The 14667-nt window shown below is 40.0% G+C and overlaps 2 protein-coding genes across 3 annotated transcripts; both read right to left on the bottom strand.

The window, feature by feature from the left end:
* Positions 1 to 3666: 3666 nt before the first annotated feature.
* Positions 3667 to 6368, bottom strand: LOC117416862 (transmembrane protein 205). 2 transcript variants are annotated; one of them, XM_034028301.2, is made up of 4 exons: positions 6129 to 6368; positions 5073 to 5281; positions 4567 to 4730; positions 3667 to 4234 (listed from the first exon to the last, which is right to left on the bottom strand). In XM_034028301.2, the coding sequence occupies exons 2-4, from the start codon at positions 5191 to 5193 to the stop codon at positions 3932 to 3934; spliced, it is 588 nt and encodes a 195-aa protein (XP_033884192.1). In that variant the 5' UTR covers positions 5194 to 5281; positions 6129 to 6368; the 3' UTR covers positions 3667 to 3931. The 2 variants fall into 2 exon arrangements, with proteins under 2 accessions (XP_033884192.1, XP_033884193.1); XM_034028302.3 differs by having other exon boundaries at positions 6206 to 6368.
* Positions 6369 to 7584: 1216 nt separating this feature from the next.
* Positions 7585 to 13083, bottom strand: LOC117417229 (interferon-induced protein 44-like). Its single transcript, XM_034029212.3, has 8 exons — positions 12828 to 13083; positions 11461 to 11958; positions 11226 to 11277; positions 10570 to 10765; positions 9562 to 9714; positions 8960 to 9131; positions 8492 to 8592; positions 7585 to 8081 (listed from the first exon to the last, which is right to left on the bottom strand). Exons 2-8 carry the CDS (start codon positions 11948 to 11950, stop codon positions 7899 to 7901), a joined length of 1347 nt encoding a protein of 448 aa, XP_033885103.3. The 5' UTR covers positions 11951 to 11958; positions 12828 to 13083; the 3' UTR covers positions 7585 to 7898.
* Between the last annotated feature and the right edge of the window lie 1584 nt (positions 13084 to 14667).

The raw sequence follows: 14667 nt of genomic DNA, 5'->3' as shown, positions 1-14667 counted from the left end.
GGCATTCTATTTGATGTATTTGCATAGGTCTTCAGCACATATTATTAGTACAGATAATGAAAAGAAATGGATTGTAAAGCATTGATTAGCACGATACAGCCCATGTTCAGAAGTACATCGATTCATTAGTAAACAGTTCATTGTTACACCTCTAGTAAGTGGCACATTTCTTACATTTTGTTTAGTGTATTGTTTTATATTGTTTTTCTTTCTGAATCAGGTGCTTTGTGCCTCATCGAACTAAAAAGCTTGCAGCTCAGACTGCAAGCTGACCAGCTAAGAGTGAGCCTTGCCTTGTTACAAAACATCTCCTTGTAGAAGTTATTACATTGTGTGTAGGGTACGGTCTCTTGATAATGATTTCTCTAACAATAGGACACTATACACATGATGGATTCATGTATTGTAACTCACAAAAACAAAGTATGTACTCGGGAATTACTGCACTACTTAACATAAAAAAGGTTTTTCAGAACTTTATCATTGCGTGTATCGTCTTTGCACGGAATGACATCTGTTAATGGGGCAGCAGTGTGGAGTAGTGGTTAGGGCTCTGGACTCTTGACCGTAGGGTCGTGGGTTCAATCCCTGGTAAGGGACACTGCTGCTGTACCCTTGAGCAAGGTACTTTACCTAGATTGCTCCAGTAAAAACCCAACTGTATAAATGGGTAATTGTATGTAAAGAATAATGTGATATCTTGTAACAAATGTAAGTCGCCCTGGATAAGGGCGTCTGCTAAGAAATAAATAATAGTAATATCAGTTACTTTATCATACATGATTTATAATGTAAGTTTAACCTTTTCATTTTCAACCAAAGTGCTTAAATCACTAGCTTACTGTTTCTGTACATCTGTGTTCTGTAATGCTGTTGTTGTTGTTGTTGTTGTTGTTGTTCTAAATCTATAGAGAACTTGGGAACAAGATGCCAGGAAATCAAAACTGAAAGAGAAAAAGAAGCAATGTGAGAAAGCAGCCTTGCTGAAAGCAATCAAAGTAAGTCTTGAGAGGTCTCACAAGGCACTTTGAAACCATGTCATTGGTGACACATCCATCTGCAAAACTAAGTCCAGTCAGTGTTTGGGTGATGTAAAGTACTGAACACATTCTATTTGGGTTCATTTTTGGGACTGGGATGTTTAAATGTTACCATTAGTGGTGTTATTAGCCAAGTGTTAAGCGTTTAGAGGTTTACCTGAAGGCTTAACCATTGACAAAAATATGCAGGCCAAATATAGGTGTGAGCCTTAGTGTGAAGTGCAGGCCAGTTTATTTCAGGTTTGGTATTTCTTTACAGTCTTTTCCATATGCAGTTAAATGCTGTACACATACAGTCTGATACACAAATATTCTGATGGTGACAAACATTCCCAGCACGTTAAAGTCTAAACGTTTCGGAAATGAAATGGAAACTGACACCCCTGTTTAAGATTTCCAGTCATCCCTTTAATCCAGTGTCTTCCCAACGACACAGGATCGAAAGATCAAGCTGTTCGCCCCAGCTAAGCTCCGGAGACGCAGCTCCGATGACGAGGAGGATGAAGAGGGGGTGTCTGGAGCGCTGGCGGAGCTCTCTCTCGACGGGATCTGCTCGGAGAATGCCACGGGAGCCAGCGTGTTTCTGGATGAGAGCGACAGTATGAACTGACCTGTGCTCTTCGTGTACCCGGAGTGCGGGCAGACAGACTTCATCTCCGCCTTTCACGAAGGAGCAAGGTAAGACTGCACCCCCTCGCTGAGCCATCCCCCAAAACACAGGACCCATGTGGAAGACCTTAGTGCATGATTACAGTAAATGGCTACACTTACTCAAATATTGCTTTTTGATATAATCTGTATGATGCTTTAACCTGCTAGATCAGATCAGACAACGTAATTTAGTAAGTAAGCAAGCACCGTCTCATGCTCAGTTGCACTGTTTACACTGTGTATTGCCAAAAATACAATCGGAAGGGGGTTTATAAAGAAGAGGAGATCTCCATCGTGTTAAATTGCATGACGTTCATCAGCCTCTCTCAGGTGAACACAGGATTCAAGTGGCTTTCTGAAAATCCTTGTGAAACCGCGCCGAGCTGATGCCCTTTGTCTTCTTTTCAGCGGTCATACAGCAGCAGCAAGTCATTCAGGGACAATATTTTAACATTGAACTGGCATACAGAGGCTTCAATTTAAACCCATGGGCGTCTAGTTTGTTGGCACCCAGTAGGTGGAACTTGATTATGTCCATGGATTTTAGACCCCATCCTGTTATCTGTAAGACTAAATATACTGTACCTTGCTCTTGAGTACCTAGACTACATTTATAAAATCATTTCAGTCAAGCTCGTCATTTGAAAAGCTGCTGCTGTCAACAGCAGAATGATGTAAACTAGGAGACGAGACACGGATTGAGAAGCAGGCCAGCTGTCTCTCCCCAAATTGTTGGTTTTTGTTTGACGAATTTTACTAACCTTGTCTGTTTTATTTACTTTATTTAATTTGTACAATAATCAAACTGAGTTCCAAAGTCTGTCTGCCCAAACAAATCGTCTCTTGAATAGACAACGTCAAGAAACTTTTACAGCTTACTGTAAATATCAGAAGCCCCACTGGCAGTCATTTCCAAGTACAGTATTCGTTTTATTTGTAAAATAATCCTATGCTTCAACTACCACTTTACAAGGGGGTTGTGTTTAATGAAAAATCAAAGCAAAAAAACACTGTGGGTGTTACCCCCATTTGTCATCATGCATTATTGTTTTTAATGGCATTTGATAATTTATCTCAATTTGAATTTAAATAATGCACACTTTTTTCTGTAACAATTGGATTTGATGTGTGTACAAGTTATAGATTTTCAAACAGATAATTTATAAAAAGCCTAATTTAAATGTTTTAGGTCTATTGCAACACCATTCAAACACTGCTATAATGTACAAACGTTATGCTTTTACAGTATGTGTTATATCACGAGCAGACCTTTGCTTTGGATGGTGCTGCCAACAAGAAACACGTCCTTCTCCTCTTGCTACCAACATTATCACTGGCTCCTTTATGCTGGGATCTTTTTTCAGGCTATGGGGATTTTTCAAATACAGTACTGTAGCTTCCTGATTTAGGGTCGGAAATAATTGAGGTAAACTAAACAAGCAAAAAACCAAGAGATCTTGAGTTCAAGCAAAGGCATGTCTAGTGATCATGTTGATAGTTAATAAGAAAATGCATTTTAAAGCCTTGGTTATCACCCCTTTAAAATGCACTTTCAGTGACAGCATCTGATTCTGATATGTTCCTCCTGAAAGAAATCTTTCTAGATGCCCCAATGTCAAAATTTAAGGTCTTAAAAACAAAAAGCAACAGATTTGTGAAAACGGTTATATTTCCACAATCCACAAGGTTACCTGCAAAACATAGACATAATTCCAAAAAATGTGAGGCGATTCAGTTCAGCCTAAAATAATATGCCCTACCACCAGCAAAGCATTTACATCAGAGGGGTAATGGCATGTAAGGGAGTTCTAAAACATAGAAAGAGCTTATAGTGCTGTCCCCATGCTTTTTGTGAAGTTACATACTGATGTCTCACTGGCATAGCCACTGCATGCTACTGTTCATATCCACTGTCTACACTCTTCATGTCCCTGAGCTAGTAGTTGTGATGGTGGAAGTGGTAAACAACGATCTAAAGAAGCAACAACAGAGAAGCACACACACACACACAACAGGATGCTGTACACAGGTAAGAAATGAAACAGCAGGATGATAGTCATTTTAATGACATATTTGTCAGTGCTTTCTTTGGTATGTAAAACAGAACTTCTGTAAAGTAGCACATTTACTGCACACTCGCACTGGGCGACACACACCTGGTTCATCTTTAAACTATACAGCATACAAACAAAAAACTTTGGTGGAAGATTCAGATTTCATTGGTGTCTCTCAGCTGTGCATTACAGCGTGGACATGTTAGCAGCCAGGTAGTAGAGACTGGTGCCGTTGCAGAGGATGCAGCAGAGGTTGCAGAGGGAGGAGAGGCTGTGGTACAGGGTCAGCTTGCTGGCCAACTTTTTGTATTTGGGGTCCGTCTCGCTGAGCTTGGCGTAGGCCTCTTGGTTTGAGGACAGGCCTATGTCATGACCCAGCCCGCAGCCCTGCTCAATCAGATGCATGTCAGCCATGATCTCCGAGGTCATCTGACCGAACCACTGGGCGTTGACCGCAGCTACCGTGACGCACACGAAGAAGATGAAGATCTGAAAAGGGGAAATCGAAGGAAGGGTTAACCACTTAGTGCCATGGTCCTCTTTTTTTTTTAATGAGCATTTTTAACTGGCATCATCTACCTGTTATTTATATTTTTCCTTTAATTATACTGTTATGATAGCTTTCATTTTGTTACGGTGCTTTTTATTATTTTTCATTTTTACGTTATTAATACATCATCATTGTTAGCTCAGTCCACTATCACACAGCACTGTTATCACAGGCACTCGAGATCACAGCGATGACTGCTGCGGTTTCATCATGCAGTTTCTGTTTGCGAGACATCTGACTTGCAAGGCAATGAATCCCTGGTGCTCTGTACCTGGAAGGTCTCCTCCTCGCTGAGAAGGTCGCTGGGGTGATGCATGGCAAAGATGGTCAAGTTGAAGAAGGCGCACGCAGAGCCAATGTGGAAGTAGAAAGGGAACAGTCTGCTCTGTATGAAGCCAAAGGTGTGTCTGGACAGGTTGTTATCCATCACAAACCCTATGGGTAGGGAAACAACAATGCAATTGGCCAGCTCTGAGCAATTCATTTTCACACAGTTAGTTGGGTACTGACAATGCAAGACAAAAATAATTTACTGAACACTAACGTGCGCTAAAGAATGTCCAAACCAGGTTTCAGTACATGAATAAGGGCACCTCAATCAATCAATATCTATTATATAGTGCCTTTCAAGATAAATCACTTTAAAGCACTTTACAGATATATATATATATATATATATATATATATATATATATATATATATATATATATATATATATATATAAACCACAAACCCTGGTTATAGATGCCTAGAAAATAGAGAAGTATTCAAGTTACCTGCTATGAAAGTGACCCATATCTGCATGCCCCAGAACGTGGAGAGGAAGATGAGGTGAAGGAGTTTAGCCATGTCAGAGGGGTCCCTGTCCACAGGCATGGTTATGTTGGGTGCAGACATTCCCCGACGGGGCCTGGAGTTCTGCTTGTTCAGGGGGGCTTGGCTTCTTCCTCTTACACTCTCCTGCTAGTCTCTCTCTCTCAGCCTCCTTCAGGGGGGTCCCAATCACAAAGAGTTTATTTTTTATTTTACAGTCTGTTTCTATGGATTCAGGTTTTACATGCAACATCTCTCTTAACCCAGCACTGTATGCACCCCCTGCACCTGTCTGCATGCAACGGTTTCAGCAAAAACAACTATAGCACCCCCAGCAAACTACAGCCAGCACAGTTTCAGCAGCAGGTTATTATGAAGAAATACTGCATGCAACTTGATCAACAATGCTTACAGCATTTGCTGTGATTTACTGATACACAAGCCAGTAGCGTTTTCCAATAATCTATTACCTACCTTTGACTAAAAATAGGATTTACCTTATAGGGTAGCGTGCATCCCACTTTTAGTTTTACCAGCGTAAAGTGATAATACTTTATTTAAGGCTGTCTTAGTATTCCTTACGCCCTATTTCTAGCAAACACCGTACCGCACTGGTGTAATGGGTGGTGCGTTGCAGTAAGTTGACCTTGACAACTTTTCACCCAGCTGTTTTTCTATTGTTAATTATATTGCTACTTTGTAACGCATTAAACAGCATGCCACCAACATGCATGTATGCTACAGCCATTACCCTAGCTAGTAATCTACAGCAATCAAAAGGTGCAGATTTAAAAATACACATTATTAAGCCTACAATGGGGTCGTTTATATTTGTTTATTATCCGTTCACTTAAAATTTAAATATTCGTTACGTTGTTTTTCTCTATATGTATTCGCTATGTAGAACTAAATGGGACAACATCGCTTTTTATAGTGTATCGGTTTTTAAAGTTTTACTGTAGGTTGCACCAAAGTTTCCTAAACAAGTGATTGTTTGGTTTTTAAAATGTTCCACTTACATCTGCCAGCCTGCCAGGCCATCATCTCGCCAGTCGTGACTCTTTCGTGTTTGACAAATTAAGTAATTTTACATTACCTGGAAGTTTTACCCGTTGCAAGTTTCACGTAGTTGTCCCAGCTCTTACGTAAACAGTTCTATTTACACTTCACGGTGCACGTTCCCAAACCACACCCAGGCGCTGAGTTAGCAACGCTGCGTTTTTATTGGAAGGTTTCTGTGTCACGTTTCATTAAGCAGGCTGAAACGACAGCAGAAATGTTAGTGAGGTCTCGCTGGAAAAAATGGGGTTTGAGATGTCAAAAGTTGTCCCAGTATGGAACACAGGTCCAGGGTGGATTGAACCCCTTACCATAACGACACAAACTCGTAACTGCTATCCACGGGTCCTGTGGGCCCAGACCAGTTTAAAAATGCATAACGCTCTTCTGCTACGCACAGCCGCTCACTGTACCCTCGAAGTCCATGTTAAGTCAGCTTCTTGCTGGGCTGCACCTCCGAGTTTCTGCACAGGTGGGTATTTGGGTCAGGGGACCCGTGGATAGATCTTTATTACTCGTTTTGGTGGATAGTGGTTACGTGACTCATTAGTTAATGTTGGGTAAATCCGTCGTCTGGGATATAGAACAAATTATTGAGATACAGAACTTATTATTATTGTTATAAGTTTTTGTTGTTTTTTAGTTTTTAACTAATTGCTTTAATTGTTTTTTTGTGCCGTGTTAAATTAAACGAGGTAATAGGTTTGAAGAGAATTTTAGGTTAATTGTGTTTTTTTTTTGTTTGTTTTTTTTTATTAGCAATTATGGGAATTAGAGAATAATAAAAATAACAATTTTCAATGAAATATATATTTATTATGTGTCCAAAACTACCCTTTTACAACTTATTTTCAATATTTCAATAGAATATAGTAGATTTTTGCCGTATAGTAGACCATTAAAAAGTGGGTGTGAGAGAGATGGGGACTGTCTCTTCAGAGGTCTCCTTTTATCTAGATCCAGTCAGTCTAGCTTTACTGGACGGGTCATTCCATGACAAATCACCCCAAAAAGATTTTAAACCCTACCGTCTCCAATTTACACCAAACTTAGGGTTCTTAGGGTTGTTTCAGGCAAACAAGCTCAGATTTACATTTTCAGACTGATCAGGTCAAGGGTTCAAAAATTATAGAGAGGTCATAATGCTTGTAATTTTATTTGTTATTGAATCGAAATGGTAACATTACATATATTTTAGTCAGTGAATGTATTTTTGATTATTTCTTTATGTATTTTAATTGACGGTTTCTGGCATTTGGCAGTGTTGTTGGGTCTGGTGGCCCTCAGGGCTGTTTAGGGCCACACATGAGTCCCTGCTGTTCATTTCAGTAGCTCACCACTGATCTAGACCACACTCTTTACAGAAGCTTTGCTCTTCAACTCCACACAATACAAAAACAACCCCAAAACAAACCATTTACAGCACTGGCATTTTTATTTCTCTTAATCTAACAAACACAAGCTGAGCCAAATAACTCAAATCAAACCTGACATTAAGCTTGCAATACAAAAAATACAAAAAAAACACATTCTGGAAAAAGGAAAACACTGTGATTACATTTAACTGTAAAGCAATGTAGCTAATGCAGATCATTCAATGTTTTTTTTTGTTTTTTTTTTACATATTAATCAGCTCTTATGTATGCAGCAGCATGCTTTGGCTATTGGTTGTTTCCCTATAAGCAATGACTCTCTAAATGAACACAATTATCCACCAAAGCACACAGAGTTCAGTCACATTTTTCATCATAGCTGATGTCATCAAAGTAGTTATCTGCGAAGCGCAGCATTTGGACGATGGCGCTGAGGAGCAGGATATCGGTGTTGCAGTCCAGCTCTAGCTCAGTGGAGTAGTTCCTCACTGGGACGATGCAAGACACGGGAATGCCAAGCCGGGCTCCAACCTCCTGCATCTAGAGAAGAAGAAATAGCAGACCTGTTACACGCAGCGCACAATCTGTGGAAATCACAAGGGGGAGTTCCTTCAGCACTAGGAGAAACTGTTAAATATGAAATGTTCAAAGCTGGGAGAAACAAACACAAAAACAACACATGAGAAAGTAATACAATCCTAACACTTGACAACAGTATAATACTGACTGCAAAACTTTGTAAAGGCAATCTCTAAGTTGTTAGTTTAAGGGAACCTAAATTAGCCCAGTTTTTGTAATTTAAGCACTGAGAAATGGTTACCTGTTCAACATAATTCAGTCCTACATCAAAGCAAATGTCTTGTCAAATGTATATTAAGGTATTTTTTGAGGATCAGTGTCTGGCAGTACATGAATTATGATCACTTTAAGCCACTCAAAGTCCTCCTCACCTTCCCTTCGATGAATCTACTTTTGTACACACTTGATACGTCGCTGGCCACCAGCTCACACGCCTCATCCACCTTAGTCAGAAGAACAAGCTGAGGAACACCTGGAGAAAGTGAGCAATTCAGCTTCTTTATTATTACTGTGAAGACACTGGATAGAGAACAACAAGGTCCAAGTGGGGTAAACCCAGGAAGCTGTGTCATCTCAGTCAATTGTTCTGCTTAATAAATAATATAATAATTTTTATCTTTAGAGCTACTGTCTTCATTTACATTTACACACGAAAACACACTGAACATTTCTGAAGCGTAGTTGCTAGTACTGGTTAAAAATAGAATAGTACTTTTTCATTGATTTAAACAATTCCCCTGAATTTGCAGAGAGACTAACATGCCATGCCTCGGTTGGCCTTCTCCAGTTAACAGGTTTAATAAACCAGAATAAATCTCTGGTGAACTGGAAGACCTCACCGATGAAGTTGACCTTCTTCCGAATGGCACTGAATTTTTCTTCCAGCTTGGCCGACATGATCTTCACTTTACAAGCGTCCATCACAAAGGCCACACAGTGGATTCTGTCCTTCATCTCTGCTGACTTTATAAAGCCTGGTGTGTCTTCTTGTATGGCCATGGATGGGTTAAACTATGAAAAAAGTACAAATAATGCTATTAACAAACATCTCTAATTATATATTTTGCTACTGATGTAGAGAAACAATTCACGAACCTAGTACTGGTACAATTAATACATAAGTGGCAAGCGTTTACAAATCTCCACCTTCCCCCTGCTTTTCCATTGTCCTCATTACCCTTATTAAAGTATACTGCAATACACCATGGGAAAAGCTGTATGGAGCAGTATGAAGTAAAGACCAAGTGAAAGTCATAGGAAAGCAAGTGAAAAATGACCATGCAAAGTAACCTGTGCTGAATCACCAGGATCCTTTAAGACCCAACTTGACAAAGTTTTGAGATCAATCAGCTACTAGGAACCGGACGAGTACAGCTGGTCCGAATGGCCTCCTCTTGTTGATATATCTTCTTCTGCTCGTATGCACCCTGTAAGTGTTTACCTGATACCTGTCTGGAACATGCCCCTTTATGATGCTGACCACATCGTCCACATCCAGCCCTGCCCCGGTGACCTCCTCCAGCCCCATGCTATCACACAGCACTACAGGCAGGGGCTTGCCATCCCGGCCAGCCTTCGTGAAATAGCTCCGGAACTGAAACACACACGCATCATACACACATTTCATATCATGGGTGTCTAGAGTAGCCAATTAACACATTGCCCATCAAATCCAAATAAATACTGATCCACATTTGCTTGTGACTTATTGCATGAACGATTAATTCCTAAAATCTGCCTGCTTACCACACAGAAAGGTAGCTTCCTGAAGTGCAGTGGAAAATCCTACATGACCGCTTCTATATTTATTTATTTAGCAGACGCTTTTATCCAAGGTGACTTACAGAGACTAGGGTGTGTGAACTATGCATCAGCTGCAGAGTCACGTACAGTTACGTCAAACCCGAAAGACGGAGCACAAGGAGGTTAAGTGACTTGCTCAGGGTCACACAATGAGTCAGTGGCTGAGGTGGGATTTGAACCGGGAACCTCCTGGTTACAAGCCCTTTTCTTTAACCACTGGACCACACAGCCGCCTTTATATGCTTCATCCATAACTATAAAACACTCAGGGGTAGATGTACTAAGATGGGCCAGTCGCAGCGCAAACATACTGCAATTTGCATTTTTGTTGTGACAATTCACAAAATATACATTTTGTCGTCTGTACTAACAGAAAACATGTTAATGAAGAGGGCCGCAATATACTAATTTAAATATTTGTTGCGACCTCTTAGCGAGATCTCTAGCATTGCGAGAGTCTTTTTTGGAATAAATAATTACAACATTGTGATTTCAGATTATGAAAAACCAAACAGAAACTGATTAACCACTTTTGTTTTGTTCTGCAGTTCTACTTGACAGTATCTAACTATGCCAACTGAACTCGTAATTCTAACTCAGTTACTCTGATCAATGTGTCTTTGTTTCACATTCTCGTTTCCAGTACCTTAGTAGTCAGACTGGTAGCTGAACTCCCAGCGGGAGCCTGGTTGGTCACATGACCTCGGAAGACTGAGTTAACAGAGTTGAAGAAGCTGGATTTCCCGGCGCCAACCGGACCGACGAGCAGAACCCGAACTTGCGGGACCAAGAGCACAGGTGGTTTGTAACTCCTGATGGTGTCAATTAACTCTTTCCTTTTCCTGATCGTGACAGAAAATGAATCACTGTTAACAAGTAGCAGACACACACTGCTGGGGAGTTGGTAAATTTGTTTCACAATTATTGAAGAGAGTGCTAATCATGGTTTGCAATGAGAATATGTACCATTACTATGAATACAGATCATTGTTAAGAACTTCAGGGGCTATAGTGCAAACTATTATCTGTCACATGATGGTGTTTTAACAAATCCCAAGATGGATTTTAAAACTAAGGTTTAATATATATATATATATATATATATATATATATATATATATATATATATATATATATTGCCAGTAAGAGCAGAGAAGCAAAACACCTTATAGTGTTACTTGGCAAAGACCTCCCTCGTAAAATCTACCATAAAATCGGGTTTAAATCAGGGACCATGGACAAGAGCTCATTCCAGGACTCAACACAGCAGCTGAACCTGTAATGTAATGAAACGCCACTCACTCTGCCTTCCACTGGACAGTCCTCCACGGCTTCTCCAAGGCATATCCAAGAGCTTAAGATAAAAGGAAATAAATCAACAAACAACATCTTCAGTACACTAAAAACAACTACATTCAGTTGAGCTTCACAATACCATGAACAACTACATAGGCACTCTGACTGGATACCCTACATATTGCTGACTCAAAGGACTTCTTGAACCAGACTTAATGGTAAAGACATGCGGTACACTTACGTTCGACTCGATACACTTCACATTCAGTGAGATTTAAATCATCCCCGTGCAACTCTGCAGCATTGAAGGTGTAGTACTGCCCTGGGTTTGTGATGACTTCTGCCACATTGCCATTAAGAAATACAAGTGCTGCCCCAAAACTTGGCCCAAGATTATTATCAAGGATGGCATATTGGGCATTGACAACAGGAATCCGGAGAGGCTGTTTTTCTGGATCATTCGATTTCCAGCTGAAAATGAAGGCTTTCTCATCCGCCAGGTACTGCCCTGTCTGGGTAAAGCTCATGCTGGTGTATCCCCCGAAGATGAAGCCGGAGTTGTTGTACCCCACAGTAAGTGTAGGACCTTGTCTGTCACATTTGTTGTGAAATGCTGCATTGTTGTAGCCATGGACGCTGGCTTTGTAAAGAAGACTGAGCTTCACCGGCTCAAAGAGAGACTGCAGCTGACTCTCTGCTTGTTTGGACAGATTTGATTTGACCTCGGCCATTCTTGAATCTGGAAAAACAATTACGGGTTTCATAAGTAGCTTAAACTATGGATTAAAGTAGCAGACTGTCCCCCAGGCATTACAACTTGTGATAGGGTTCATTTCAACAGCACTGTGGCCTCAACAAGTGACATGGCTATTACTAGACACAATGCCAATGCAAATGTCTGTCTGAGATTTAACTTTTCTGATAAACTACTGACACTGCCCTAGGTGCTGAAATCTGCAGAGTTAGAACCTGGTTCTGTTTGCACAGAACAGCAGTAAGAATGGCAACTCTCCAGATGGGCTGGCTTCACTAAGCATTAACTCCTGTGCTGTGTAATTGCATCTTTGTCCACTAGAGTGAAGAACAACTGTTTGCGCCACCATTTTGAAGAAAGAATCTGAAACATAAGTTGTCCTTTCATTTTCCCACACTTACAGAAATAAAAAAATAGTGTGACACATGGAATCACATATTACAATATATTATGAAATCGCCACATATACTGTTTAATACATGTATGAAACAATATACGGCAAAATATATTTGAATGTATTACACAAGTAAAAGCTATAATTACATTTTCTTTAAAAACCTAACCGTTATTCACATATATTACCCCGTTAACAGAAACGTATATCCGAACAGTAAAACGCATTGTTAAGACGACAAAGAAATAATAATTGCATCCCTGTGATAAGACAATCGGGCTGATGTCAAGATTTTGTATCCCCCTGGTTTGGCATGCACAAAATCATCCACCATGCATTGGGCCAGATGCATACACGCAGAATGACTGTAGTACTAAATATATTTCAAAAACAAAAACAGCAACAATCAGTCGTTTATGGGTCATTTTGAATCAATCATATTAAGTATTGTTTTACTTACTCAAATGAACACACACTCTTCCGTGGGCAAAATGCTTTTTACACGACAATGGTACAAGTCCCGTGAATCAGTGTTTTTAATAGCGTCAGAAATCGAAACTTAATCTTAAACGAAAGTGGAGAAATGTGAAGTGACGTTGTGTTTCGGAGACTGAAATTCCAAACCTCGAATAAGAGCCCTCGTTTAACCATTTTCGACTTGGAAGCTAAGTCGAGTATTACTCGTTTATGTGCTTTAATATATATTGATTTGGGCCCCATGTTACTTTTAAAATGGAAATGTTTTTACTGAACCAATAGTTAAGGTGGCTCCGTGTTTAGCGGGACAGTTTGGGATAGTTCAGGCTTTTCAACTCACAAACCCAATGCATTCTGGTAAGCGTAGTCCTGCGTCTCTTAAAAGTAAGAATTGTACCTGAGACAGGTAAAAACGTACCAGAATGCATTGGGTTGCGAGTTGAAAAGCCTGAACTGTTCCAGACTGAGCCATATGGTCACCTTACCAATAGTTTAGGTGATCAGATTTCTAAGTCCTTTCGACAGTATCGAAATATTGTGAATAGCATCCGAGCTAAAGGGCTCTAGAGTTTTTTTTTTTATTTTCACTTTGGCAATGTTTGATCGAATATCACAATGAAAGTGAATGCAGAGACTCATCGTGATATTCAGAGTAGTATCTTTACTTTCAGAAACTTTTTTTTTTTTTTTTTTAAATTTAGGGCCAAGTTTTCAAACGAGATGTGACGGCGCAGCGGGCTTGCCCTGCTTTTTTGTGCGCAAGGACAGAGTCGCAGCTGCGTCAGATTTTCAATATCAGAGCTGAGTTCAGGTTTTGTCGGACTCTTGTGGGCGTTCTCGGTTTTTTTGACCCATCTACCTATGTGAGCAGATATACCAGCTTGAAAAACAGGCTAATGTGGCAATAATAATAATAATAATAATAATAATAATAATAATAATAATAATAATAATAATAATAATGTTATGACCAAACATGGCATCAGGAGTTTTACAGTTCAGAATGTTTGAGGAAAGGAGAAGGGCTGGGAGTAGAAGGCCATACCCTGCTAATAGAATATACAGGACCAGAGTGACGCTCCTTGGCTAATCAGATGTTCATGTCATGCAGAGATACCGGCTTGATAAACAGGCTATAGGAGACCTGTGTTCTGAGTTGAAGACAGATTTGCAGAATCCTACTGCCAGGAGTTGTGCCATTCCAGTACATGTCAAGATTACAGCTGCCTTAACATGTCATGCCACTGGCTCGTTCCAAACACCGGCTGTGGATATTTCTGTTAGTCTGCCATCTCGAAATGCATTAGCCAGGTAACGGCTGCTTTGGTTAAAAGAGCAAATACATACATCGTTTTTTCTTATGACCCCTGTGCAGCAAATTAAGTTTCATTTCAAAATGTACTCTGAGCCATCGATTGCACACACGTTCGTATACCTTCTGAAGACATTTACCGAAATAGAAAGTGTTTTCACTCCATGAACATGCAGCTAGTCTGTGATAAAGTTGTCTCATCACCAATGTGGTCGCAAAATATCCTGGGTCCTGTCATGCTTCTTTTATATTGAACAAGTGCACCCTGGTTAACCTATTTCAAAGGAGTGTCACAGGTGGAGGATGGCTGCTGGGTATGTCTAAGAACATATGATATTGGGCAGTTATCTGTAAATTGTGCCACTATATCTTTATACATATTAAGGATCCTATTTGCATGATAGATGTGTGTGCTCCAGATGACAGCTGTTCATTTTTATTGTTGTCCATGCAACCCCCTTTTCATATTAATACAGTTAAAGCTGTATATTCATCAGATGGTGTACGTACA

This window comes from Acipenser ruthenus, chromosome 12 (genome assembly GCF_902713425.1).
Source record: "Acipenser ruthenus chromosome 12, fAciRut3.2 maternal haplotype, whole genome shotgun sequence".
Lineage (NCBI taxonomy): Eukaryota > Metazoa > Chordata > Actinopteri > Acipenseriformes > Acipenseridae > Acipenser > Acipenser ruthenus.
This window is presented reverse-complemented; position numbering and strand designations above follow the sequence as displayed.